The sequence below is a fragment of the Pristiophorus japonicus genome, chromosome 26, assembly GCF_044704955.1.
Source record: "Pristiophorus japonicus isolate sPriJap1 chromosome 26, sPriJap1.hap1, whole genome shotgun sequence".
NCBI classification, from domain to species: domain Eukaryota; kingdom Metazoa; phylum Chordata; class Chondrichthyes; family Pristiophoridae; genus Pristiophorus; species Pristiophorus japonicus.
In genome coordinates, this window is record NC_092002.1 from 13,494,178 (window position 1) to 13,522,160 (window position 27,983).

The 27,983-nt window shown below is 47.7% G+C and overlaps 1 protein-coding gene across 1 annotated transcript in view; it reads left to right on the forward strand.

Annotated features, from left to right (window-relative positions):
- The window catches only part of LOC139239208 (heterogeneous nuclear ribonucleoprotein U-like protein 1), a 63,835-nt gene that overhangs the window by 12,488 nt on the left and 23,364 nt on the right, over window positions 1–27,983 (forward strand). The window contains exons 2-6 of the mRNA XM_070867862.1: window positions 3,158–3,313; window positions 6,229–6,367; window positions 9,097–9,170; window positions 9,284–9,423; window positions 18,850–18,949. Coding sequence (XP_070723963.1) covers window positions 3,158–3,313; window positions 6,229–6,367; window positions 9,097–9,170; window positions 9,284–9,423; window positions 18,850–18,949 — 609 coding nt within the window. The remainder of the gene's footprint in view (window positions 1–3,157; window positions 3,314–6,228; window positions 6,368–9,096; window positions 9,171–9,283; window positions 9,424–18,849; window positions 18,950–27,983) is intronic.

Here is a 27,983-nt window from a genome sequence, read left to right on the forward strand (position 1 = left end):
TGCCCATGATGATGAGATTTTAAAAGTTGAGCCCAGTGCTATTCCGAAACGGCGCTGTCGCTGGAGAAAGGATGATGGTCAACCTCATTCCAATTATCCGCAAACAGCAACTGCTGGAACTACACAGATCAATTAACCTTGTACTGGCGTTTCAAGTGTACACCCTTCACTCTTTTCAGATGAGCAGACATTTTTTAAGCTTGGGAAAGGAAAGCGTTGGGGGAGGGTTATACCCCCACACACACACGCACACACCACGCGCGCACACCGCACGCGCCACACACACACACACCCCCCACACACACACACACCCCCCACACACACACACACCCCCCACACACACACACACCCCCCACACACACACACACACACCCCCCACACACACACACACACACACACACCCCCACACACACACACACACACACCCCCACACACACACACACACACCCCCCACACACACACACACACCCCCCACACACACACACACACACCCCCCACACACACACACACATCCCCCACACACACACACACACCCCCCACACACACACACACATCCCCCACACACATACACACACACCCCCCACACACACACACACACCCCCCACACACACACACACCCCCCACACACACACACACACCCCCCACACACACACACACACACCCCCCACACACACACACACACCCCCCACACACACACACACACCCCCCACACACACACACACACACCCCCCACACACACACACACACCCCCCCCACACACACACACACACCCCACACACACACACACACACCCCACACACACACACACCCCACACACACACACACACACACACACACACCCCCCACACACACACACACACACACACACACCCCCCACACACACACACACCCCCCCCACACACACACACACACACACACACACACCACACACACACACACCACACACACACACACCACACACACACACCACACACACACACACACACACACACACCACACACACACAGGGGGGGGGAGGATATGTTTGCTTGCATTTTCTGTTTTAATTTCACACCTATCTCTGTAGCTTGTTGTTTCTCTCTCCTTTCCCATATGTTTTTGTGTCTCCTGTTTTCCCTCATATTTTTGTGTATATGGATCTCTCCTGTGTCTCTTTATCACCCTCCACCCCATTACCCTGTATTTGCATATTCCTTTATCTCTATATCCCTGCAGAATCTTTTTATATCACCTGCTTGTTTTCTATTAAGCAGCTTGCAGGTGATTTACCCTCCAAGCTGCTTAATATCTTGTGTTCTTCCCTCCTCCTTTCTAATTTTTTCAACCTTACTAAAATGCCCTTCATCTTTCAGTCTTGGGTCTATGCCTAAAACATCATACCCTGTCTTTTCTCTCTCCTCATGTTGACTGACCTCTGTATTTCCAGCATTTGCAGTTTTACTTCAATGTACAAAATCAAACTGACTTTGTCTTTCCATTTTGTGTGTTGATTGAATCAGATTCTGCTTTTTATTACATGGAAAGTTCGTGATTTTATTACTGGTGTTCAGTAGTTGGATTCTGCCAGGTTGAGTACCGACTCAACTTGACGATTGTGATTGGAGAGGACGCTAAGCTGTATTTGTCCCTCGCTTTGCGATTCTAATCGGGTCCAGTTCCCAAAGCTTTTAAGCTTCTGTTATGTTGTACGCCACACTGACTAGTGCAGTACTGAGGGAGTGCTGCACTGTCGGATGTGCCAGCTTTTGGATGAGACATTAAACTGAGGGTCTGCAAAAGATCCCACGACTATACTCGAAGAAGAACAAGGGAGTTCTCCCTGGTGTCCTGGCTAATGTTTAGCCCTCAGCAAACATCAGTAAAAACAGATTATCTGGTCATTATCGCATGGCTGTTTGTGGGAGCTTGCTGTGTGCAAATAGACTGCTGCATTTCCTACATTACAACAGTGACTACACTTCAAAAAGTACGTCATTGGCTGTAAAGGGCTTTGGGACATCCTGAAGTTATGAAAGCTGCTGTATAAATGCAAGTCTTTTTTTTGTATGGTGCAGGTGGTATATGCAAGGTGGAGGAGTATAATAAATAGTTGCGGGACCGCCTGATGAATCAATCGGTTTCCTAAAGCGTCAATAATTGTTTCTGCAGCATTGGGAATCTCTCTGTTTCAGGCCAGTTCACATTGGACATGTTTATCACCGGAAATTCATTTGCAGTTTATAGGGGAGTAGGCAGCATGTAATGAGCATGTGCTGCAGTTGTTGCTGTGATCAAAACATTTATGGGTCTGGTCTGAAGCAGCAGTTCTCGAGTGCATTGTAATAATCGCAGCAATTTTACGTCAGATGTTCCCTGGTTTTTAAAGGTGCAACTGCTAGTGTTTGTGGGGGGGTTGGCGGGGGGGACGGATTTGCGAATGCTGATTGTGCAAATGCAAATTGCGTCAGCTGTGGCTCAGTTGAAGGTTATGGGTTCAAATCTAACGCCAGACAATTAAGCACAAACTCCAGGCTGACGTTCCTAATGCAGTGCTGAGGGAGCGCTGCACTGTTGGAGGTGCCATCTTTCGGATGAGATATTAAACCAAGGCCCCATCTGCCCCCTCAGGTGGATGTAAACGATCCCGTGGCACTATTTCGAAGAAGAGTAGAGCAGTTCTCCCTGGTGTCCTGTCCAATATTTATCCCTCAACCAATATCACTAAAACAGCTTATCTGGTCATTATCACTTTTCTGTTTGTGGGAGCTTGCTGTACATAAACTGACTGCCCCATTTCCTACATTGCAACAGTGACTACACTTCAAAAAAGTACTTCATTGGCTGTAAAGCGCTTTGGGACGTCCAGTGGTTGTGAAAGGCGCTATAGAAATGCAAGTCTTTTTTTTCGAAGTCGGTTATGTGAATACACAAAATGTTGCTTTTGGTCTGTCACTGACAATTGGAGTGTCCTTTCAAATTGCTGGTGTGTAGGGCCTTGGTCCCCACCTATAATTCAGACAATGATTTTAAGGTAAATGTATAGGAGGCTAGTTTTCTGATTACTTAGCAGTATCCTTCCTGAAGCCTATCCAACGGCTCAGTCTGAAGTGAGGCATGACTCCTTATTAATAGGCTGTCGGCATCTTTTCAAGTTGGGTTTGTTTTCATAATCTTTCAGGTGACTGGGCTGATGATGGGGAAGCAAATTATGGCGAAGACCGGAACTCCTATAACCAGCGCGATAACCACGGTGGTAATTTTGGAAGGCCCGAGCAAAGGAATGTCGAGAGAAGCTTTGCGGAGCCATCCCTCCAGCAATTAGCAGCTCAGCAGGGTAAGGATGTTTAAACCAGTTTGGTAGATTTTTGCTGTAACAAGTCAATTTGACGGGCTACATTTCTAATACATTTTAGATACTCAAGGGCAGTACAGTGAGTTGTATTGGGTTTTATTAACCAACCCTGACAAGTTTATTTTTTCCTCCCTGATTCTAATAAGTTGCACTCGCTCAGTGAGTAATGGGGAGAGTACCAAGAAAATACTCATGTTTGGGCACTGATACTTTTTCCTTGTGTTTGTCGAGAACAATTGTCTTGTACCGTATTTAAAATAGATTGAAGCTGCAGTTCTCTGCAGCCTGAACGCATGCTGCTTCTCCTGGGTAGTTATCATCGTTAGTTATTCATGGTTTAAATATTAAAATATAATTTTTTTAGGAACACCGCAAATAATTTCCTTCTGTCCAATGGTACCTAGTTGAAACTTGCGCTTAATTTAGATTTACTTATTAAGTTTCATTTTAGTTTTCACTTTTGCTATTGCAAGCAGGCCTTCCCCATGCCCTGAATGTTTGTTTTTTAAAATCTTGTAGCCAAATACAGTTTGTAGCTGCCCCTGATGGTGCAGTTCATTCTATCCCTTTTTTTTTTATTGGTTCCATCTGCATTGGTCCCTTCCATGTAATGTATTTAGTTTGTATAGTTCATAAGAACATGTACAAACATAATTAGGAGTAGACCATACGGCCTCTCCACTCCACTTTCCCACCCGATCGCCATATCCCTTAATTCCTAGTGTCCAAAAATCTATCGATCTCTGCCTTGAATATACTCAATGATTCTGCATCCACAGCCCTTTGGGGTAGAGAATTCCAGAGATTTTCAACCCTTTGAGTGAAGAAATTTCTTTTCATCTCAGTCCTAAATGGCCGACCCCTTATCCAGAGGCTATGCCTCCTAGTTCTAGGCTCTCCACCCAGGGGAAACAGCCTCTCAGCATCTGCCCCGTCAATCCTCCTCAGAATCCTATCTGGTTCAATGTGCAGTGTTTTCCTTTAATCTCCTGTAATGATTCTAAAAAGGGCATTACTAATTTCTTCCCGATTCCAAAAGACTATCTGCTGGAAAATTTCCAGGACTTGTTTGTGGGTCGCCCTTGCCCTGGAGGTTTCTGACTCATGGCTGCGCAGTGGGATCCTGTCCTTGCTCAATTGTAGGTGCACTTTCAAGCCACGGTAACTAGCAGTCATGTTTTTAGGACTTTTAGCTATTTCTTTCCTCCGTAAGCCAAATCCCACTGATGTAAGTGAGCCTTCAATCCCTGGAATGTGGCTTCATATGCACAATGCCAGGTAGTGTAGTCCAGAGGTTGAACACTAGTCCATACTGTTGTAATTGGCACACTGAACAGACATAATCTCTTACATCATCCTAATCTTGGTAAAACTCAAGGGTAAATGCTATCTGAACGCTCAACTTAATCTATACACTAGAAATCCGATCAATTACAAGTGAAAGCGCAAAATCATGCAGAAGATTTTACTCGATTACAGAATTATTAAACCTGCTCGGGTGCAAAACTAATGAGACTCAACACTTCACTCGTAATACTTAAATCTGGACCAGTGTCCATAACATAGCTTGTAGGCGAGTTTCGACTATCTACTCCGAGTTGTCTTCTTAGGCAGTCTCTGAGTGGTAGCATCTGTCTCAATGAGGTCCGAAGAGCTGCAAATGCCAGAGCATGCTTGGGCCATATTTATGAAGTAGAAACTAGAACAAAGGAAATGAAATGTGGATCTTGCACACTGAAAGCTGTCAATCAGCCTGATTAGCCAGCACACAGAGTGGGTCTGCTGCCACGGATTTGCTTCCCACTCCTTCCCGCACCCGAATGGATATTATTTACACATTCGAGTGTCACTTGCTGCACCACCCCTCCCTTTCACACCAATTGTTGTTCAGCACAAAGCCGGCAGATTTGTCACATGTCTCCATTACTTAATGGAGTTACACCCGATTAATTGGCTTGTAATCAAAGCTCATTTGCGTGTGAAAAATGCAGTAGACTTGTTCCTTCAACTGTGTTAATTTCTAGCCACCCCTAAGGAACACAATCCAGAGAAGCTTAAGTCTCCAGCAAAACAAATGTTAAAATTACATTAGACAGGGTATTTACAAGGATGTTGCCAGGACTGGAGAATTTTTGCTTTGAGGAAAGATTGGAAAGGCTGGAGTTGTTTTCTTTGGAGCAGAGGAGGCTGAGGCGAGCCTTAATTGAGATGTAAAAAATTATGAAGGGCCGAGATAGAGTGGATAGGAAGGACCTAATTCCCCGAGCAGAGAGGTAGAAGGATTATAGGGGAGTTGAGGAAAACCTTGTTCACCCAGAGGGTGGTGGGGGTCTGGAACTCACTGCCTAAAAAGAGTGGTAGAGGCAGAAACCCTCACCACATTTAAAAAGTACTTGGCTATGCACTTGAAGTGCCGTAACCTACAGGGCTACAGACCGAGAGCTGGAAAATGGGATTAGGCTGGGTAACTCTTTTTCAGCCGGCACAGACATGATGGACCGAATGTCCTCCTGTGCCATAAATTTCTATGATTCTCTGGTCACTTTAGAAATTAATCACAGCTTAAATTCAAAACTGAGACCTTCTGGATTGGAATATGTTGTGAACTGTTGGATGCAGAAACCGTGACTGATTATATGTTTACTGTCCTGTGGAGATGGAAATCTGGATTCTAAGCTGTCAGTTTGGTAGTTAGACAGCACCCGCATTCTCCGCGACTTTGTGTTTTAAAGGTTGGAGTAGTGCTGTTTTTCCCCCCGCGGAATGAAAAATCCAGTTCTGTCTGCTTATCCAGTTAGCATCAAATGTCTGAGTTATTCTTCATGCTCTGTCTTGAACTGGACACTCAATGGTTGGATTTGCCTGTAATCTTTTAATACAGTGCATTGCTTATGCAGAATTTCAGCAAGCTGCAATAAAGGACGAGCCTGTGGATCAAACAGAGATCAAACCAGTGACACAGCCGAGCAGGAAGAGGCCATATGCTGACCAAGGGCATGGATATTATGAATACAGGGAGGACAGGAGTTATAGTCGGTGAGTAACACTTACTCCCCTCTGATTAAAAGTACGTAAGATCAAGTTTGTATCCAGACTACCCTTTCCATATGTTGCGGATGGAGTTCGCAATGCCTGCAAGAAGCTATTGTCTGGGTTGTAAGTTGACTCTTTCACTTGACGGTGGGTGAAGGAATGAAAAAGGCATAGCTGCTCTAATGTAATTGAAGTTCATTCAAATAAGCTCACCATCTGTGCTGCTAGCCGAGTTTTTTTTTTAATGGAAATCTAGTTGGAAGTGGCAACAGTCATCCAATTGGTGTGACAAGAACATGGAAATTATGTGTAACAATATTGACGAACCATTTTAAAGTTAGCGCTGGAATCTATCTGCCAGAGTTTAGCTGCACCCCTGGAAGGTCCGAATGAGATTTGAAGCAAGGACCAATATGCAGGGTTTTTTTTTGTCATTGGTACTCTCAGAATTAAAAAAAAAAAATTAGTTCAAAGGATGTGGGCGTCGCTGGCAAGCCAGAATTTATTGCCCGTCCCTAATTGTCTGTTAGAAGGTGGTGGTGAGCCGCCGCCTTGAACCGCTGCAGTCCGTGTGGTGAAGGTACTCCCACAGTGCTGACTTTGTTGTAGCAATTTGGTACAACTGAGTGTCTCGCTAGACCATTTCAGAGAGCAGTTCAGAGTCAACCACAAAAGAAAATAGGAAAATAGGTGCAGGAGTAGGCCATTTGGCCCTTCGAGCTTGCAGCACCATTCAATAAGATCATGGCTGATCATTCACCTCAGTACCCCAAAAATAAATGAGATTGTTCTTAGAAATAAAGGGTGTCGGCAGTGGGATTCGAACCCACGCCTCCAAAGGAGATTGTGATCTGAACACAGCGCCTTAGACCGCTCGGCCATCCTGCCAGGTTGAATGCTGTGGGTCTAGAGTCACATATAGGCCAGACCGGGTAAGGTCAGCAGATTTCCTTCCCTAAAGAACATTAGTGAACCATATGGGTTTTTACGACAATCTGGTAATTTCACGGTTGCCATTAATGACATGAGCTTTTTATTCCACATTTATTTTATTGAGTTTAAATGCCTCAACTGCCGTGGTGGGATTTGAACTCGTGTCTCCAAATCATCAGTCCAGGCCTCTGGATTACTAATCCAGTATCATAATTGCTACGGTACCCTGACTACCCTGTTTGTTTGGTATCTTGAATGGTTGCTGTTCATAATTTGGAGGTGAAAATAGGATAAATTGTTGGGTAGGCTGACTAGTGTTTTTTTTTCAGGGGTGGGGAACAGGTGAAGAAGAAAAAACTTTGAATAGGTCATAACCAATGTTCCCTGTAAGCTGCGCTTTATCCTTTTAGTGCGCAGTCTCTTTAAATTTCCACCCGTGTACAGTGAGCGGCCTGTGTGTGATCTTTCTCATTACTGCGCAGCCTAGAGGGAACATTGGTCATAACTCCCACAGAAATAAAGAATGTCGGAAGTGGGATTTCAACCCATGCCTCCAAAGGAGATTGTGATCTGAACACAGTGCCTTAGACCCCTCAGCCATCCTGCCAGGTCGAATGATGCGGGTCTGGAATTAATATGTTGTGCTGACTGCACGTAACCTGCTAACGACTGGTTCCTACGGTGAATATGCCCAAGGATCAAAGGTAGAAAAAGAGTTGGAATACCTAACCCTGACTATCACATTATTGATGTGGTCCTTGATGTATGTAGCGAGGGTGCGCGCCGACTGAAGCTAGTGTATTGTCAGTTCGGTCCAAGTTAACTTGAGTGCAAAAAGAAAGGTTTTCAGGTTGGCCAGCAATCAACACTAAATTGGTAGTCTTAACGTGGAAAAGGCTACTAGGGTGACTGGCAAGAAAGTGGAACTGTATTTTCCCTAAAATGTACTGTCGTTGATGTCTGAGCGGTTGATACTAATGCTGGGAGCCAGAAATCAATGGTGCTAGCTGAGAGTTATTGACTGGAAAAAAAACTAGCTTGATGCCCATGAAAATCAGTGGAGATTTGGTATGGAGGGGCAGTTTACTCTGTTAATGCATTAATAATTCTGCCTACAAGCAGTTGTCTATTCATAGGCAGTCCCTCGGGATCGAGGAAGACTTGCTTCCACTCTTAGCATGAGTTCTTAGGTAGCTGTACAGTCCAATGTGAGATCCACAGTTTCTGTCACAGGTGGGACAGGTAGTCGCTGAGGGAAGGGGTGGGTGGGACTGGTTTGCCGCACGCTCCTTCCGCTGCCTGTGCTTGATTTCTGCATGCTCTCTGCGACGATACTCGAGCTCAGCAACCTTCCGAATCCACTTCCTCCACTTAGGGCGGTCTATGGCCAAGGACTCCCAGGTGTCAGTGGCAATGTCACACTTTGTCAGGGAAGCTTTAAGGGTGTCTATTAAGGAGTTAAGAACATACGAACTAGGAGTAGGTCATGCAGCCCCTTGAATCTGCCCTGCCATTCAGTTGAACTTCACTTTCCTGCCTGATCCCCATATCCCGTGATTCCCTTGGAGTCCAAAAATCTATATCTCAGCCTTGAACGTATTCCACGACAAAACACCCATAGCCCATTGGGGCACAGCCCTCTGAGTGGAGGAATTCCTCCTCATCTCTGTCTTAAATGGCCGATCACTGAGCCTGAGACAATGCTCCCTTGTTCTAGACTTTCCAGCCAGGGGAAACAATCTCAGTATCTATCCTGTCAAGCAATTAAACAGCAATATTTTACAATTCCTTTTTAATAGAGCAAAATCTCCCCAGCCACCTGCAGAGGACGATGAAGAAGACTTTGATGACTCGTGCGTGGCTATTGATACTTGTAAGTATTAAGCAGTGTCTTTGAAACAAACTATTTTCAGGGTAATCTGAACTGGTTTGACTTGATATTTTCTTGTTTCACTGTCTCATATTTTTCCCTGTTTTCCATCCTAGATAACTGTGATCTGCACTTTAAAGTGGCTAGAGACCGCTTGAGTGGCTACCCCTTGACTATTGAAGGATTTGCATATCTGTGGTCAGGAGCACGAGCAACATATGGGGTCAACAAGGGGAAAGTTTGTTTTGAAGTTAAGGTACTTACATTTTTCTTTTGAGGGCATGGACCTGCCCGTTTTCTTTTTCTCCCCCTACACTTCTCTCGAGGCCACGTACCTCTGGCTAGGCAGGTGAGCTGCTCCTAGGCCTCTGCCAGTACTGCTCATGAGCCCACTTGCTGGGGTGTACTCGATAGTGGTCCGACATTTTTCCTTCCTGCAATGCGCCCGGCTTTTGCTCGCTGCCTCGAGCAGTGCCGTTGAGATTGGGAATTCGAGGTGGGAGGGTTCGAATCAAGTCTTCCACCCCTGCATTTCGTTGTGCTGTGTGCTGGAACTCCACATGCAGTGCCACCACTATACTGAGGTTATGATGGCTTGTTTTAGTAATTTTTCTGCACTTTAATTGCTTTCTGACTTTAGAATTTGCCCTGTACAGTAGCCAGACTATAAAGGAAATAGTAGTAGTGTTTTTATTTATGTGCATATTAAGTGCATCTTCCTAAAGGTTTATCTTTGCCAATGGAGTCACCATATTATTCCTAGGAAGACAAAACCCCCAGCCAATTTAATGATTATCGGGTATTAGAAGAAACTAAGATCCACTGCCACCTTGACAGAGCAGCTTTGATATAGTGACCTTTACAAAAGGTGTTTCAGCAGGGGAGCGGGGCTCGAGCAGGGAGACGCTGAAGGGGTAGGTTTTAAAGAGGCGTTAAAAGATCAGGAGAGATGTTGCACGGTGGAAGGGTTTAGGAAAGAAATTTGCGTGTAATGAGAGAAGTGCTGATGGAGCAGAGGACGGGGAAAAGTGCAGCAGACCGGAATCGGTGCGTTTCAAAGAGGTTGCAGTGATGGGGTAGAGCAAGGAAGGGCATGGAGCGGGTAAGGAAGAATAAAAATTTTGAAATCTGTGCTCTTAAGGGGCAGGGATTCAGCGTGAACAGAAGTGAAATGTGAGCAGGGCTTAATAGGGTGCAAGCGACAGAGCCCTGGAGGTAGTGAAGATGAGCAAGGGTTTCAGTGGGGATGACCTGGGGATGGAGATGGGCAATATTTTAGCGCTGGAAGTAGTTGGATCTTGGTGATGGACTAGAGATGGAGATTGAAGTTCAGTTTAGGGGGGGGGGGGGAACGGGAGAGAGAGAGAGTGGGGTTTATGCAAATTCTTTTTTAGCCTGATTGAACAGATGGAATTGGGGTTAATGTGCATTGTTTTTGGTTGGACCTGCATGGGGTGGATTCATTTATGTCATTGTTGAATAGGAAGTTCTGGTATGTCGACAGCTTGATGTTTGCAAGTGGCTGGACAACATAGACGCAGTTGTGGAATTAAGGGTTCTGCATCTAGATGCAAAACAAAACGGCATTGATACTGATTGAACATCTCTGGCCAATACATTGTGATGTAAAAATGGGCACTCTTAAGCAAGGGTAGGGTCTAATCTCGAAGGGATTCCTAAGATGACTTGACTTGTCCTTTTGTAGTTTTACCTGGAAAGAGATGTCCTGGCAAGCTGGGAGAACAAAAGGTTACAAAGGTTCTGTTGCAAGAACCACGGTGACTGGCATAGATTTATCACCACCTGATCATCTTTTGGAATGGAAGTTTCCTCGTGCCGCCTTTCAGTTTCCGAGGAACATTCCCAAGATCTAAGAAGCAAAAAGGAATAATTTCTTGACTCTGTTGGTCAAGAAAACCTGCTTCCCAGACCACCTTGTTTTCTGCATTGCTCAACTCCTTTTATTAGATTTTGTTCAGGTGGGTTATTGAGAGGACTGTGGTAACTAAACAGCATTTCCTTCCTTCAGTGGTTGTGACGCTTCTTAAAGCTTGCATCTTAAATACCTGTGTTAATCATGAGGAAACATTTCTCCATTGGTACCAAGACTGACTGACTATCCCATTGCGATAGTGTGTCACCGTAATCATGTCATAGAATGTTCACACTACAAATTAACACCAGTGCTGAACTGGTGGAGTGTAAATCAGGTGCCAACGTCTGAACATGACCTCTCTAGACTTGACTATTCCAACGCACTTCTGGCTGGCCTCCCACAGTCTACCCTGCGTGGCTGCCCGTGTACTAACTAGCAACAAGTCCCGATCACCCCTGTGCTCGCTGACCTACATTAGCTTCCAGTTAAGCAACGCCTCGATTTCAAAATTCTCATCCTTATTTTAAAATCCCACATGACCTCTCCCCTCCCTATCTCTGTAATCTCCTCCAGTCCCACAACACCCCCCCCCACCCCCCCCGAGATGTCTGCGCTCCTCTAATTCTTCCCTCCTGAGCATCCCTGATTGTAATCAGCTCAACCGTTGGTGACTGTGCCTTCTGTTGCCGAGGCCCCAAGCTCTGGAACTCCCTGCCTAAACCTCTCTGCCTCGCGCCCTCTCTTTACACATACCTCTTTGACCAGGCTTTTGGTTACTTGCGCTAATTTCTACTTTTGCGGCTCGGTGTCAAATTTTTTATTGCATTATACTCCTGTGAAGCGCCTTGGAATGTTTCACTACATTAAAGGTGCTATATAAATACAAGTTGTTATTGTTGAACTGACTCCAAAGTGAAGCAGAATGAGATTTACTCCTCCGGGAGCCTTGCCTTTTTTTGCATTGGTGTCAGATTCACACCATTACTGCATTGTGGGTGAAAAGCACAGCTACTTGTATTGTGAATGAATCCAGCGAGATTTCTTCACTGGGTCCCCGTCTCCCAGATAACTGAGAATTCATACAGATAATTCCATCGAATCCCTTGTAGTGACTGGATTCACACACTGCATCAGGAAGATTAAACCACTTGTTACTTGGTGCCCTGCTGGGATATCAATGTTTAACCAAGCATGCTTGAGATGTGTTCCTGTTGAGCTCACAATTCCTTGCATTTTAAGAACAGCTGCACTCCAAATTGACCTGAACATTTCAGAGAACTTCATCTCCAGTGTTGTTTTAACTGCGTGCTGCAATTCGTTTGAGGGTTGAATGTGGAAGCGCATCAGAAAAGTCAAGTTGTGAAAGAAGTGTTTCCATCCACTGTAGCTTTTGTCCTCTTGTGTCTCAACTCTCTCAGCCGAGGACCCAACCTCATTTTGAACTCCCTGAACGTTTGCATCTCTGGCTGAATATTCCAGACATTTGCTGCCCTTTGTGTGAAGAGGTTCCTACTGGTGCATCTGATTTACATTAACATAATGCCTGCCATACTTTAAAGTAATACCCTGGATTAATCTTCTCCAAGCCATTTAATATATATTATATATATATACTTTTGAGTGCTCCCATCTGTGTAAAAATTCTCTAGGCTATGAAGATTGAATCTGTTTAATCCTGTAGCTCTGACCAGTGCAATACGCAGCATATATTTAGTAGACTTAGACTGTTTTGACCATGGATCTCTGCTTTTTATTAGCCTTGCTTCGCCAAGTTGTTCAGGCACTGACAGTGACTAGGCTACTGTTAACTCACAGATCTTTTGAGTCTTTTTGTGTTAATTTTATTCCACTTGTTTTGTACTTGGTCTGCACATTATTTCACAAAATCCGCAACACTTTCAGTATTAAATATCCTCTCCCATCTGTTACCAGTTTACGAGTATAATCCAAATCCTTTTTCAAATTCCTCGCTGCAATCTCTGTTTCTGCTGCTGAGCGAGTGCTATCCGCAAATTTGACAGTCTTGCACTTTCTCCCAGTGTCCAGGTTATTCAACTGCAACAATTTGATTTATAAAGTGCCTTTAACGTAGTAAAGAGCCCCAGAGCATTATCAGGCAAGAATTTACACCGAGCCACATAGAGCTATGAGAACAGGTGACCAAGCGCTTGTTCAAAGAGGTAGATTTTAAGGAGAATCTTAAAGAAAGAGATAGAGGCAGTGGTTTAGGGAGGGAATTTCAGTGCTTAGGTCCTAAGCAGCTGAAGGCATGGCTGCCAATGATTGGACAATGTAAATTGGGGATGAACAAGAGTCTAGAATTGGAGGAACGCAGCGATCTCAGGTGGATTATAGGGCTTGACAAGGTAACCGAGATAGGGAGGAGCGAGGCCATGGAGGGATTTGAACGCAAGGATTAACATTTTAAGTATTGGGCGTTGCCGGACCGGGAGCCACTGCAGGTTAGTGACCGCAGGGGTGACGGATGAACATAAGAACATAAGAAATAGGAGCAGGAGTAGGCCATACGGCCCCTCGAGCCTGCACTGCCATTTAATACGATCATGGCTGATCCGGTCATGGACTCGGGTCCATTTCCCTGCCCGCTCTCCATAACCCCTTATTCCCTTGTCATTTAAGAAACTGTCTATTTCTGCCTTAAATTTATTCAATGTCCCAGCTTCCACAGCTCTCTGAGGCAGTGAATTCCACAGATCCACAACCCTCAGAGAAGAAATTTCTCCTCATCTCAGTTTTAAATGGGTGGCCCCTTATTCTAAGATTATGCCCTCTAGTTCTAGTCTCCCCTATCAGCGGAAACATCCTTTCTGCATCCACCTTGTCAAGCCCCCCTCATACTCTTACACTTTTCGATAAGATCACCTCATTCTTCTAAACTCCAATGAGTAGAGGCCCAACCTACCCAACCTTTCCTCATAAGTCAACCTCCTCATCTCTGGAATCAACCTTGTGAACCTTCTCTGAACTGCCTCCAAAGCAGGTATATCCTTTCGTAAATATGGAAACCAAAACTGCACACAGTATTCTAGGTGTGGCCTCACCAATACCCTGTATAACTGTAGCAAGACTTCCCTGCTTTTATACTCCATCCCCTTTGCAATAAAGGCCAAAATTCCATTAGTCTTCCTGATCACTTGCTGTACCTGCATACGAACCTTTTGTGTTTCATGCACAAGTACCCCCAGGTCCCGCTGTACTGCAGTACTTTGCAATCTTTCTCCATTTAAATAATAACTTGCTCTTTGATTTTTTTCTGCCAGAGTGCATGATCTCACACTTTCCAACATTATACTCCATCTGCCAAATTTTTGACCACTCAGCCTGTCTGTCCTTTTGCAGATTTTATGTGTCCTCCTCACACATTGCTTTTCCTCCCATCTTTGTATCGTCAGCAAACTTGGCTACATTGCACTCAGTCCCTTCTTCCAAGTCGTTAATATAGATTGTAAATAGTTGGGGTCCCAGCACTGATCCCTGCAGTACCCCTTAGGTTACCGATTGCCAGCCCGAGAATGAGAATATAGGCAGCAGTGTTTTGGATGAGCTGAAGTTTATGGTGGGTGCATTGGGATAGTTAAGTCTGGAGGTAACAAAAGCATGGATAACGGTTTCAGCAGCAGATGGGCTTAGATAGGGGCGGAGATGGGCGATATTACAAAGGTGGAAGTAGGCAGTCTAGGTGATAGTGTGACTAATTGGAAGAGGTCCCAGCACTGACCCCAACACCACCTGCCCAGTCTGACAATACTTATCAAATGTTCTATTTCCTGTCCTTCAACCAACCATACTCTCCTCTGGGATGTTAATTCAAGTGTCTCAATTTCCAAATTAAAGCTATTGTGTATCTCCTGACTTTTTTTCCTATCCTTCCTGAGAATCCTGTATACCTATTTTGTCATCTGGGATAAGTTGAGTTTAGGTAATCACTATACATGCTCCTACTGCTAATGATAAGTATTATTCCAATCATCGTCATCATAGGCAGTCCCTTGGAGTCGAGGATGATTTGCATCAGGTTAAGCACTATTGTCTGATCACCTTGGGTTACTTAAGCATGGCCTACCCCATTCTTTGAATGTAGTTCATCTTCCAGGGTAGTGTCCTAGGCCTAACTGCTTCATCAATGCCCTTCCCTCTATCATAAGGTCGGAAATGAGGATGTTTGCTGATGATTGTATTGTGTTTAGTTCTATTTGTGTTTGCCGATGACCATCTCCATCACCCCTTGATGTTCAGTGGCATTACCATCGCCGAATTACCCGCCATCAATATGCTGGGGCTCACCATTGGCTAGAAACTTAAATGGACCAGCCACATAACTACTGTGGATACAAGAGCAGGTCGGAGGCTGGGTATTCTGCGAGGAGTAACTCGCTTTCTGACTCCCCAAAGCCGTTCCACCACCTACAAGGCACAAGTCAGGAGTGTGATGGATATTCTCTACTTGCCTGGATGAGTGCAGCTCCAACAATACTCTAAGCTCGACACCTTCTACGACAAAGCAACCTGTTTAAGAACAAAAGAAATAGGAGCAACAATAGGCCATTTGGCCCCTCGAACCTGCTCTGCCATTCAATACCATCATGGCTGATCTGATCATGGACTCAGCTCCACTTCCCCGCCCGCTCCCCATAACCCTTTATTCCTTTATTGCTCAAAAATCTATCTCCACCTTAAATATATTCAATGACCCAGCCTCCACGGCTCTCTAGGACAGAGAATTCCATGGATTTACAACCCTCAGAGAAGAAATTCCTCCTCATCTCAGTTTTAAATGGGCGACCCCTTATTCTGAAACTATGCCCCTAGATCAAGAATCCCCCATGAGTGGAAACACTCTCTCTGCATCTACCTTGTCTAGCCCCCTCATTATCTTTTATGTTTCAATAAGATTACCTCTCATTCTTCTGAACTCCAGTGAGTATAATAGGCCCAACCTACTCGACCTTTCTTCATAAATCAAACCCTTCATCTCCGGAATCAACCTTGTGAACATTCTTTGAGCTGCCTTCAATGCAAGTATATCCCTCCTTAAATAAGGAGACCAAAACTGTAGGCAGTACTCTAGATGTGGCCTCACCAATACCGTGTGCAGTTGTAGCAGGAATTCTCTGCTTTTATACTCTATCCCCCTTGCAATAAAGGCCAGCATTCCATTTGCCTTCCTGATCACTTTCTGTACCGGCATACTAACTTTTTGTGTTTCATGCACAAGGACCCCCAGGTCCTCTGTACTGCAGGATTTTGTAATTTTTCTCCATTTAAATAATTTACTTTTTTATTTTTTCTGCCAAAGTGGATAACCTCACAATTTCCCACATTATACTCCATCTGCCAACTTTTTGCGCACTCACATAGACTGTCTATATCCCTTTGCAGATTTTTTGTGTCCTCCTCACAACTTGCTTTCCCACCCATCTTTATATCATCAGCAAACTTTTCTACATTACACTCGGTCCCTTCATCCAAGTCTTTAAATAGATTGTAAATAGTTGAGGCCCAGCGCCGATCCCTATGGCACCCCACTAGTTACTATTTGCCAACTGGAAAATGACCCATTTATCCTGACTTTCTGTTAGTTAGCCAATCCTCTATCCATGCTAATATATTACCCCCAACCCTGTGAACTTTTATCCTGTGCACTAATCTTTTATGTGGCACCTTATCATTTGATTGGCATCTCATCCACCACCGTAAACATTCACTCCCTCCACCACACAGGCACACTGGCTGCAGTGTGTACCATCTACAAAATGCACTGCAGTAACTCACAAAGGCTTCTTCGTCAGCACCTCCCAAAGCCTCAACTCGACCACCTAGAAGGACATGGCAGCAGGCGAATAGGAACACCACCGCCTTCAAGTTCCCCTTCCTCTCCAAGTCACACACCATCCTGACTTGGAAATATATCGCTGTTCCTTCATAGTCGCTGGGTCAAAGTCCTGTAACTTCCTATCTAACAGCACTGTGGGGGTACCTTAACCCCAAGGACTGCTGCGTTTCAAGAAGACAGTTCACCATCACCTTCTCAAGGGAAATTAGGAATGGGCAATAAATGCTGGCCTTGCCAGCGATATCCACCTCCTGTGAATGAATAAATAATTTAAAAAAGATTGAATGAAGGAATAGAGAGAGTTGTATATCAAAGTTTGAAAATAACGCAAAGTTAGGAGGCTGTGTAAATGGGAGCAGGAAGTTACAAAGGGACATAAACAGACCGAGTGAGTGGGCATACCTGAGGCAAGTGGAGTTCAATATGGATCTGAGAAAGAGAAGTTTTCTTAATGGGGGAAAAACTAGGAACTGTGGAGGAACAAAGAGATTTAGAAGTCCCCATATAAAGATCAATGTAAGCTAGTGCACAGGTACAAAATGTAATGGAGCAAGGCTAATGGAATGTTGGCCTTTATCTCGGGGATATGTAAAAGTGAGGAAGTGATGCTTCAGTAGTAGAGTTTTGATTAGACCCCCACGTGGAATACTGCATTCAGTGTTGGGCATGGAACCTCAAGAAATACATTGTCCTTAGAAGGGCTACAGTGCAGATTCACCAGAATAATACCAGGGCTTAAAGGGTTAAATTAGAAGGACATGTTGAATAAACTTGGTTTGTATTTGTATTCCCTTGTGTTTAGATGATTGAGGGGTGATCTAAAGTTTTATAGTTACTTAACTTTACATAAACTAATATTGTGTACCATTAATTTTCTACCATTAAAACACTAGCTTGCCCTCCAGTTGGAGTATTGTATCCAATTCTGGGCACCGCACTTTAGGAAGGATGTAAAGGCTTTAGAGAGAGTACGAAGAGATTTACAGGAATGGTTCTAGAGGTGAGGGAATACAGTTACGAGGATACACTGGAGAAGCTGGGGTTGCTCTCCTTGGAGCAGAGAAGACTAAGAGGAGATTTGATCGAGGTGTTCAAAATCATGACTGGTTTAGATAGAGTAAATAAAGAGAAACTATTCCCAGTGGTTGAAGGGTCAATAACTGGAGGGCGCAGATTGAAGGTGATTGGCAAAAGAACCAGAGGCAACATGAAGAGGAACGTTTTTACGCAACACGTGGTTAGGATTTGGATTGCGCTGCCTGATAGGGTGGTGGATACAAATTCAATAGTAGCTTACAAGATGGAATTAGATAAATAATTGAAGGAGATACAATTGCAGGGATATGGGGAAAGAATGGGTGAGTGGGACTAACTGGATTGCCCTTTCGAAAGAGCCGGTGCAGACTCGATGGACCAAATGGCCTCCTGTGCTGTACTATTCTGTGATTTTGATATCAATGCACTTTCTCCTTGGAAGATGCTTACAGTGTATAAGGAGGGAGTCATGGGAGTTGTTTGGCACCGTGACCTTGTGAGACTATAGTCCATGGGATTCTCCCCATCTGTGACGTGGGTCTAACGGCTTTTTTCAGTGCGTGGTTGAGGCATTCAGACCAGAAAGACCCACGGTTCAATCACTGTTCTGTGTTGAGTGGATCTCAGCTGAGGCAGCCTAGGTATTAAAGATAGAATACTGATCAGGGGATCTAATTCCAAATATTTTCCAGTGACCCGACTGGAAGTGCTTGTGCATATTGGAGGACAATTGACTGATACCCCTGAAGTTTACGAGCCTGATGCACCCTGTTCAAACTCATGCATAAGTAATGTTGTCTGTGCTGAATTTCGGCTCTTCTGAGTCTGATTCTGTACAGTCCTCATTGGACTTCAAGTAATGCTCGTTAAGATGTCTGTGGCACCAGTGTAAAATCACCATATTTGTTTCTTTGTAGATTAATGAAGAGATTCCAGTTAAGCATCTCCCTTCAACTGAGCCTGATCCCCATGTGGTTCGCGTTGGTTGGTCACTTGATTCATGCAGTACCCAGCTAGGTAAGAAAATTTGTGTCTTAACTTTTTGATAAGTCACACGTGCACTTACTCATTATTCAAATCGTGGTTAGGTCTGCAGTGTTTATCCTTTCTTTCTATCTCTAGATGTAGAAGATTATCATGGATTAGTTTATTTTTAGAATGCTTGTTTTAATATCTTATAACCATCAGTAACTTCACCTCAGTAATGGATTTATGATCGTGTGTAAGAATTAAATATAGAAGTCTGTGATCATCAGTTGTGTACAATGATAACCTGAATTATAACATCTAACCCTTTTGCTTATAATTAAAAGTCTGAGTAGGTTGTAACCAGACAGCCTGGGCTAAGAAACGATTGCCATGGTCGAATAGGGAAGCTGTGGATGAAAGTTGGATATAAGCCAACAGTAAGAATGAGGCATAGATTGCAGCTAGCTTGGAAACCAAGGTCAGGCATTGCTGCCACATGCCATGGAATGTTATGATGTCTTCAGTGAATTAAAAACCGAGGCCTTTCACAGAAACAGCAAGGATGCCATATCTCTGCTCTATGGAGACATGTTCCTTTTTGTATTGCCATAACTACCCCAAATATGAGTCTTGATGATCAAAAACAGATGATGTCAGGGTGCCATAAATCTTAGAACCTGGATTTTGGGTGTAAGTCAGTGATTGGTTCAGTAAGACTCCATAGGTTTTGATTGAGAGTAAGGGTCTTAACAGCCACAAAAGATAAAAGATTTCAGGAAGCATCCAGGAGACAAAGCGAGGCCAGAGATATGGTGCAGCTTACTCCTGTTTCTACCCAAAGGATACTGGGTAATACAAGTCTCAATTATTCTCTGTAAACTGCTGCTCGAATACTGTAACGTCCTGCTTGTGCTGAATAAAGATCACCTGGCTGCAATCTGGGTCAACCTTTTGGAACCAGGATCCCTCTAGGATCTATATTTGTAATTAGGCACTTGGATTATATGGTGTGGATTATGCTGTGGTCTGGTTTTATGACTTTCATTCAGATCCTTCGCTTAAGGCTGACAAACAGAGATAATTGAGCTTTAAACGTATAGTAGTTTTTGGTTTCAAGCATGATTCGCATTCATGAGTTGTTCAAAAATGTGCAGGCTCAATTGATGCCTGCCCTTTTCAGGCTTGTCCCAGCTTTACACAATCACTTTGATCAATATTGGTATTAGATTTCCGTATGCGATCGTGTCAGTCGATTAAAACCACTTATTGGGTCGCTGTTGGCTAGAGTTACTCTCCAGGAATGTCAATATCTAAAGTTTTTGTTCATGTGTGACATTTCGATTAAGTGACTATTTGTGCTGAATAGAAATTTATGACTGAGTACGGAGGGGGAATGCTTTAATGAGTTACTGGATGGTTAGGTATTTTTATGTAATATCGATGCAGTAAATTCATGTCTCATTGCTATTTTAAGTTTTACTATAAACACATTAGATTTTCCCAGTGCAGATTGATCAGGTCTGTTTTATACTGGTCTTGCCGGTAATGTATTTTGGGCATTATTTTTTTTATTATTATTATTTTGGAAGCTATATATTTTGCCGGAGAGATTGGTTCAGGTTTCTTTTGCTATGCCACGACCTGTGATGGAAGTGGTCGTCGGCTCCTTGTTTCGCAGCAATAAAACATTTTCACCGTGACCTCCCTCATTTAATAATAACTTTCCTTTTGCCTGATTTGGTGGGAACAAAGGTTGAATGGAGGAAAGGGAGCTTTGCAGTTCATTTCTTGTGTGTAGAGGTAGGTTTAAATTTTTATTATTTTAGAAAGAAGTGGAGAATATGCAAGTGTTAGAATCTTTGTGGCTGTTGGGAACAATTACAAGAACATAAGAATTAGGAGCAGGAGTAGGCCATTTGGCCCTTTGAGCCTGCTCCGCCATTCAATAAGGTCATTGGTGATCTACCTCCACTTCACCCCACCTGATCCCCATATGCTTTGATTTCCTTAGTGTCCAAAAATTTAGCGATCTGTCTTGAATATACTCAACGACTGAGCATCCACAGCCCTCTGGGGTAGAGAATTCCAAAGATTCACAATCCTCTTGAGTGAAGACATTTCTCCTCATCTCAGTCCTAAATGGCTCACCCCTTATTTTGAGACTGTGACCCCTAGTTGTACACTCTCCAGCCCGGGGAATCATCCTCCCAGCATCTACCCTGTCAACCCCCTTCAGAATTTAACATATTTCAATGAGATCACCTCTCATTCTTTTAAATTCTAGGAAATATGAGCCTAGTCGACTCGAATCTCTCAAAGGACAATATGCTCATCCCAGGAATCAGTCTAGTGAACCTTCATTGCACTCCCTCCAAGACAAGTATATCCAACTCCCTCCAAGACAAGTATATCCTTTCTTGGGTAAGGAGACCAAATCTGTACACAGTAGTCCAGGTGTGACCTCACCGGGCCCTATATAATCGCAGTAAGACATCTTTACTCTTCTACTCCATTCCCTTTACAATAAAGAACATAAGAAATAGGAGCAGGAGTCGGCCATATGGCCCCTTGAGCCTGCTCCGCCATTTAATTCGATCATAGCTGATCCGATTATGGACTCTGGTCCACATCCCTGCCTGCACCCCATAACCCCTTAATCCCTTATTGGTTAAGAAATTGTCTCTCTCTGTCTTAAATTTATTCAGTGACCCAGCTTCCACAGCTCTCTGATGCAGCAAATTCCACAGATTTACAACCTTTTGAGAGAAGAAATTCCTCCTTATCTCAATTTTAAATGGGCGGCCCCTTATTCTAAGCTAATGCCCCCTAGTTTAGTCTCCCCATCAGTGGAAACATCCTCTCTGCATCCACTTTGTCAAGCTCTCCATGGGCCCAAGTTTCGGCCTCAGTTGCTCCTGATTTTTTGGAGCAACTGGTGTAGAACGGAGTATCTTAGAAATTCAAATTCTCGGCATTTAGTTTGCTCCAGTTCTAGTCAGTTAGAACAGTTTCACTTTGGAACAGAATTTTTTTTTCAAAAGGGGGCGTGTCCGGCCACTTACGCCTGTTTTCAAAGTTTCAACAGTGAAAACTTACTCCAAAATAACTTAGAATTGAGTAAGTGAAGATTTTTGTACGCTTTAGAAAATCAGGCATAGGGAATGGGGGGGGGGTTTAAAGGGAAGTTTACAAACATTAAACACTTCAATGTTACAAATAAAGAGCCATCATCAATAATAAATGATAAAAACATCAATAAATCAACCAATAAATCAAATCAAAAAAATTAATAAGAAATATTTTTTTTTTTTAAATCAATAAATAAAACATTTTCTACTTACCGACTGCAGCACCGGGAGCCCTCCAACAGCGTGCTGGGATGGGGAGAGGAGGAGGAGAGAGGGGGGGGTGGAGGAGGAGGAGAGAGGGGGGGGTGGAGGAGGAGGAGAGAGAGGGGGGGGGAGGAGAGAGAGGGGGGGGGAGGAGAGCGAGGGGGGGGGGAGGAGAGCGAGGGGGGGGGGAGGAGAGCGAGGGGGGGGGAGGAGAGAGAGAGGGGGGGGGGAGGAGAGAGAGGGGGGGGGAGGAGAGAGAGAGGGGGGGGGGAGGAGAGAGAGAGGGGGGGGGGAGGAGAGAGAGAGGGGGGGGGGGAGGAGAGAGAGAGGGGGGGGGAGGAGAGAGAGAGGGGGGGGGGAGGAGAGAGAGAGAGGGGGGGGGGAGGAGAGAGAGAGAGGGGGGGGGGAGGAGAGAGAGAGAGGGGGGGGAGGAGAGAGAGAGAGAGAGGGGGGGGGAGGAGAGAGAGAGAGAGAGAGGGGGGGGAGGAGAGAGAGAGAGGGGGGGGAGGAGAGAGAGAGAGGGGGGGGAGGAGAGAGAGAGAGGGGGGGGAGGAGAGAGAGAGGGGGGGGAGGAGAGAGAGAGGGGGGGGAGGAGAGAGAGAGGGGGGGGGAGGAGAGAGAGGGGGGGGGAGGAGAGAGAGGGGGGGGGGAGGAGAGAGAGAGAGGGGGGGGGAGGAGAGAGAGAGAGGGGGGGGGAGGAGAGAGAGAGAGGGGGGGGGAGGAGAGAGAGAGAGGGGGGGGAGGAGAGAGAGAGAGGGGGGGGAGGAGAGAGAGAGAGGGGGGGGAGGAGAGAGAGAGAGGGGGGGAGGAGAGAGAGAGAGGGGGGAGGAGAGAGAGAGAGGGGGGGGAGGAGGAGGAGGGGGGGGGGAGGAGGGGGGGGGGAGGAGGAGAGAGGGGGGGGGAGGAGGAGAGAGGGGGGGGGAGGAGGAGAGAGGGGGGGGAGGAGGAGAGAGGGGGGGAGGAGGAGGAGGAGGGAGGGGGGGAGGAGAGAGGGGAGGGGGAGGAGATGGGGGGAGGAGGAGCGGGAGGAGATGGGGGGAGGAGGAGCGGGAGGAGATGGGGGGAGGAGGAGCAGGAGAGAGGGGGGGAGGAGAGAGGAGCAGGAGAGAGGGGGGGAGGAGAGAGGAGAGGGGGGCAGGGGGAGGAGAGAGGAGAGGGGGGGAGGAGGAGGAGAGGGAGAGGAGGAGAGGGGAGAGAGGAGGAGGAGAGGGGGTGGGGGAGGAGGAGGAGAGGGAGGAGGAGGAGAGGGGGTGGAGGGGGAGGAGGGGTGGAGGAGGAGGAGGAGGAGAGGGGTGGAGGAGGAGGAGGAGGAGAGGGGGGCAGGGGGAGGAGGAGGAGAGGGGGGCAGGAGGAGGAGAGGGGAGAGAGGAGGAGGAGAGGGGGGCAGGAGAGGGGAGAGAGGAGGAGGAGAGGGGAGAGAGGAGGAGGAGAGGGGAGAGAGGAGGAGGAGAGGGGAGAGAGGAGGAGGGAGCAGGAGGTGGGGTGGGGGAGGAGGAGGTGGGGTGGGGGAGGAGGAGGTGGGGTGGGGGAGGAGGAGGTGGGGTGGGGGAGGAGAGGAGAGGGTTGGTGAGAGGGGGGGAAGGTGGTGGGCGGGGAGGAGGAGAGGGGGGCGGGGAGGTGAGGGAGAGAGGGGGGAGGAGGGGGGAGGGAGGAGGAGAGAGGGAGGGGGAGGAGGAGGAGAGAGGGAGGGGGAGGAGGAGGAGAGAGGGAGGGAGGGGGAGGAGAGGAGGAGGAGAGGGGGGCAGGGGGAGGAGAGAGGAGAGGGGGGCAGGGGGAGGAGAGAGGAGGAGGAGGGGGGGAGGAGGAGGAGGAGGGGGGGAGGAGGAGGAGGAGGAGAGGGGGGCAGGGGGAGGAGGAGGAGGAGAGGGGAGAGAGGAGGAGGAGAGGGAGAGGAGGAGGAGAGGGGGTGGGGGAGGAGGAGGAGAGGGGGTGGAGGGGGAGGAGGGGTGGGGGAGGAGGAGGAGGAGAGGGGGCTGGAGGAGGAGGAGAGGGGGTGGGGGAGGAGGGGGTGGGGGAGGAGGAGGAGAGGGGGGAGGAGGAGGTGGGGTGGGGGAGGAGGAGGAGGAGGAGGAGGAGGTGGGGTGGGGGAGGAGGAGGAGGAGAGGGGGAGGAGAGGAGAGGGGGGAAGGGGAGGAGGAGAGGAGAGGGGGGGGAGTGGGGGGGCCGGGAGGAGGAGAGGGGGGCGGGGAGGAGAGGGGATGGAGGAGAGGAGGGGGTGGAGGAGGAGGAGAGGAGGGGGAGGAGAGGGGGGCAGGGGGAGGAGGAGGAGGAGGAGAGGGGGGCAGGGGGAGGGAGGAGGAGGAGGAGAGGGGGGAGGAGGAGGAGGAGGAGGAGAGGGGGGCAGGGGGAGGAGGAGGAGAGGGGAGAGAGGAGGAGGAGAGGGGGTGGGGGAGGAGGAGGAGGAGAGGGGGGTGGAGGAGAGGGGGTGGGGGAGGAGGAGGTGGAGGAGGAGGTGGGGTGGGGGAGGAGGGAGAGGAGAGGGGGGAAGGGGAGGAGGAGAGGAGAGGTGGGGGAGTAGGAGGGGGGGCGGGGAGGAGGAGAGGGGGGCGGGGAGGAGGAGAGGAGGAGGAGGCGGGGAGAGGGGGGAGGAGGCGGGGAGAGGGGGTGAGGAGGAGAGGGGGGGGAGGAGGGGGGTGAGGAGGAGGAGAGGGGGCAGGAGGAGGAGGAGGGGGGTGAGGAGGAGGAGAGGAGGAGAGGGGGCAGGAGGAGGAGGAGGAGAGGGGGGAGAGAGGAGGAGGAGGAGGAGGAGGAGAGTGGGAGGAGAGGAGAGGGGGGAAGGGGAGGAGGAGAGGAGAGGAGGAGGGGGGGGGAGTGGGGGGGCCGGGAGGAGGCGAGGGGGGCGGGGAGGGGAGGAGAGGGGGGCGGGGAGGGGAGGAGGGGGGGGGGGGAGGAGGAGGAGAGGGGGGGAGGGAAGGAGGAGGGGGGGGGAGGGAGGGGGAGGGGGGGTGGGGGAGGAGGAGGAGAGGAGGGGGTGGAGGAGGAGGAGGAGGAGAGGGGGGCAGGGGGAGGAGGAGGAGGAGAGGGGGGCAGGGGAGGAGGAGGAGGAGGAGAGGGGGTGGGGGAGGAGGAGGAGGAGAGGGGGGTGGAGGAGAGGGGGTGGGGTGGGGGAGGAGGAGGAGGTGGGGTGGGGGAGGAGGGGGGGGAGGAGGAGGTGGGGTGGGGGAGGAGGAGGAGGAGGGGGAGGAGAGGAGAGGGGGGAAGGGGAGGAGGAGAGGAGAGGTGGGGGAGTAGGAGGGGAGGTGGGGGGCGGGGAGGAGGAGAGGGGGGCGGGGAGGAGAGGAGGAGAGGGGGGCGGGGAGGAGAGGGGGAGAGGAAGAGGAGGAGGAGGAGAGGGGGGGGGAGGAGGAGAGAGGGGGGGAGGAGGAGAGAGGGGGGGGGAGGAGGAGAGAGGGGGGGGAGGAGGAGAGAGCGGAGGGGGGGGAGAGGAGGGAGGGGAGGAGGAGGGAGGGGGAAAGGAGAAGGAGAAGGAGGGGGAAGGAGAGGGGGGGGGAAGGAGAAGGGGGGTGGGAAAGAGAAGGGGGGGGAGGCTGAACCGGCTGGGCCCAAGACTTCGGGCTGGGCCCGGTCCCCAGCACCAGATTTACAGGTAGGTGGCGTTGGGTCGGGTCCGGGGTCGGGGGGGAACGCGGGTCAGGGTCGGGAGCGCGGGTCGGGGTGGGGGGATGGAGGTCGGGTTGGTTCAGGTCCGGGGGGGGGGGGGGGGTGTCGGGTCGGGTCGGGTCCGGAGTGGGGGTGGAGCGGGAGTCGGGTCGGTGTCGGGGTCCGGTCCGTGGGGTGGGAGTGAGGGGGGGGAGTGGAGCGGGAGTCGAGTCGCGTCGGGAGGAAGCAGGAGTTGGGCATGGGAGGAGCCTTATGCACGAAGCCCCAGTGAGGCCATTTGGCCAGGGCTAGGGGCTGCGTGCTTCGGGCCCCTCCCACACAGTTTTGGGTGCCTGGAGCTACTGCACATGCGCGCCCACTGTAGCGCGCATGTGCAGAGGTCCCGGCACTGTTTTCAGCGCAGGGACCTAGCTCCGCCCCCTACAGCTCGTGCTGCGCCGCGCCCGGCCCAAGAGGACCAGCAGGGAGCCGGAGAAACTGGAAGTTTTTTTTAGGCGCACTTTGTGGCGCGAGAATCGGGCATCCAGATCGGGGCTGCGCCGTTCTAGGCGCGGCCTGAAACTTGGGCCCCATGTTTCTCTTTTACGAGAGAATCTTTGGGTATTACTGAGCAGTAGATTTTAACCACCCTCCTTTTTAAAAAAAAAAAGAAAATGCATAACATATGGCGGATTTGGGAGAATTGTCTTAACCCAGGGAACACTAGAAAGTTTGTCCTGGGTGGGTGGACTAATTGTATTGATTTCGTAACGCATGTCTAAGTTCAAATCTCCCTTGTGCAGTTGGAACACTTTGGTGGATATGCAGGATTGCAATATGTTCCCTGCCCATCTGTCCAAGATGGCCGTTGCTCTCCTTGAGGTGTGCTTCCCTAGCGCAGGTTCATGTGTCTTGTCAGAAAAACAAAACACTTCAGACACTTTGCAAGTCAGGTAGCATCTGTGAAGTACGGGACCAGAAGCGTGGACGGACCTGTGTTACCCGGATAGACGCTGCCTGACCCAATCAGTGTGTAGCGTTTTGATCCACATTTTCAGCATCTGCAATATTCTTTTTATCTTTTTTCTCCTTTTTGTCTGACCGTGATCGTGCATGGAGATTTTAAACTGTCTTCAATGCTAGAGTAGACATGCTAGTGCAGTGGATCCTGTCCTGCAGATGCGTGGTGCTTTGTGCAGCAGTGATGTGAGAACCTTAATTACCCTATTCCAGCATTCTTAGACTTTGCATTTTACGTCCGTCCCTGATTGCTGCAGTGGGCCTTTATGGATTCTGTGTCTCTGAGCTTCCAAGGAGGTAACTAGCTGCAGGTAGACGGGAAAGAATCCAATCCAGGAAAAATCAGTTCATCAAATTAGTAGAATAGATTTGGTTTAATCTTCAGCATACAGTTTGAGAAAATACTAGCAATGCAAATATGGCAAAAATGCATATCATGGTTTATAATGAGGTGATCTCAATTGTACAGAAAAAATAGGTTCAGTTATGTACATAATATGTACATTGCATTTAATTGATGGCACTTTGTCTCCCACCTTCTGGAATGGCAAATTCTGGAGGTAATTTGGGAATGTTTATTTTCCTTTTTTGGAATTTAGGGCATCAGTGCTTTGCACAGGTAGAGTTTTGCTTTGGTATCTTGCCTCCCACGCTTGCTTTGAAAGTTGATTTGACATGTGGCTGTTCGGAGGAGCCTCAGCCAATGGCTGTATTTAGCTTGGAGGCTGCCTCCTATCCATGACTGCTATAGATCATCCTTTTGAATGATATGCCCCCTAAATGATAGCGTGTAATGGAATAAATGTGCTTATTTTGCAATGTACATATTTTTGATAATTGAACCTATTTTTTCTGTACAGTTAACACCTCATTATAAACCATGATATGCATTTTTGCCATATTTGCATTGCTAGTATTTTCTCAAACTGTATGCTGAAGATTAAACCAAATCTATTCTACTAATTTGATGAACTGATTTTTCCTGGATTGGATTCTTTCCCGTCTACCTGCAGCTAATTGCCTAAATAATTTTTCCTGTGCTGGGTTAAATTGCCGTTTACTCTTTGCTAGATCTGGTATCAGATCTCTGCCTGAGCGTTTGTTACTTTAGTTTGGTTAATAACTAAAGGGTTTGCTACAAGCAACCTGCC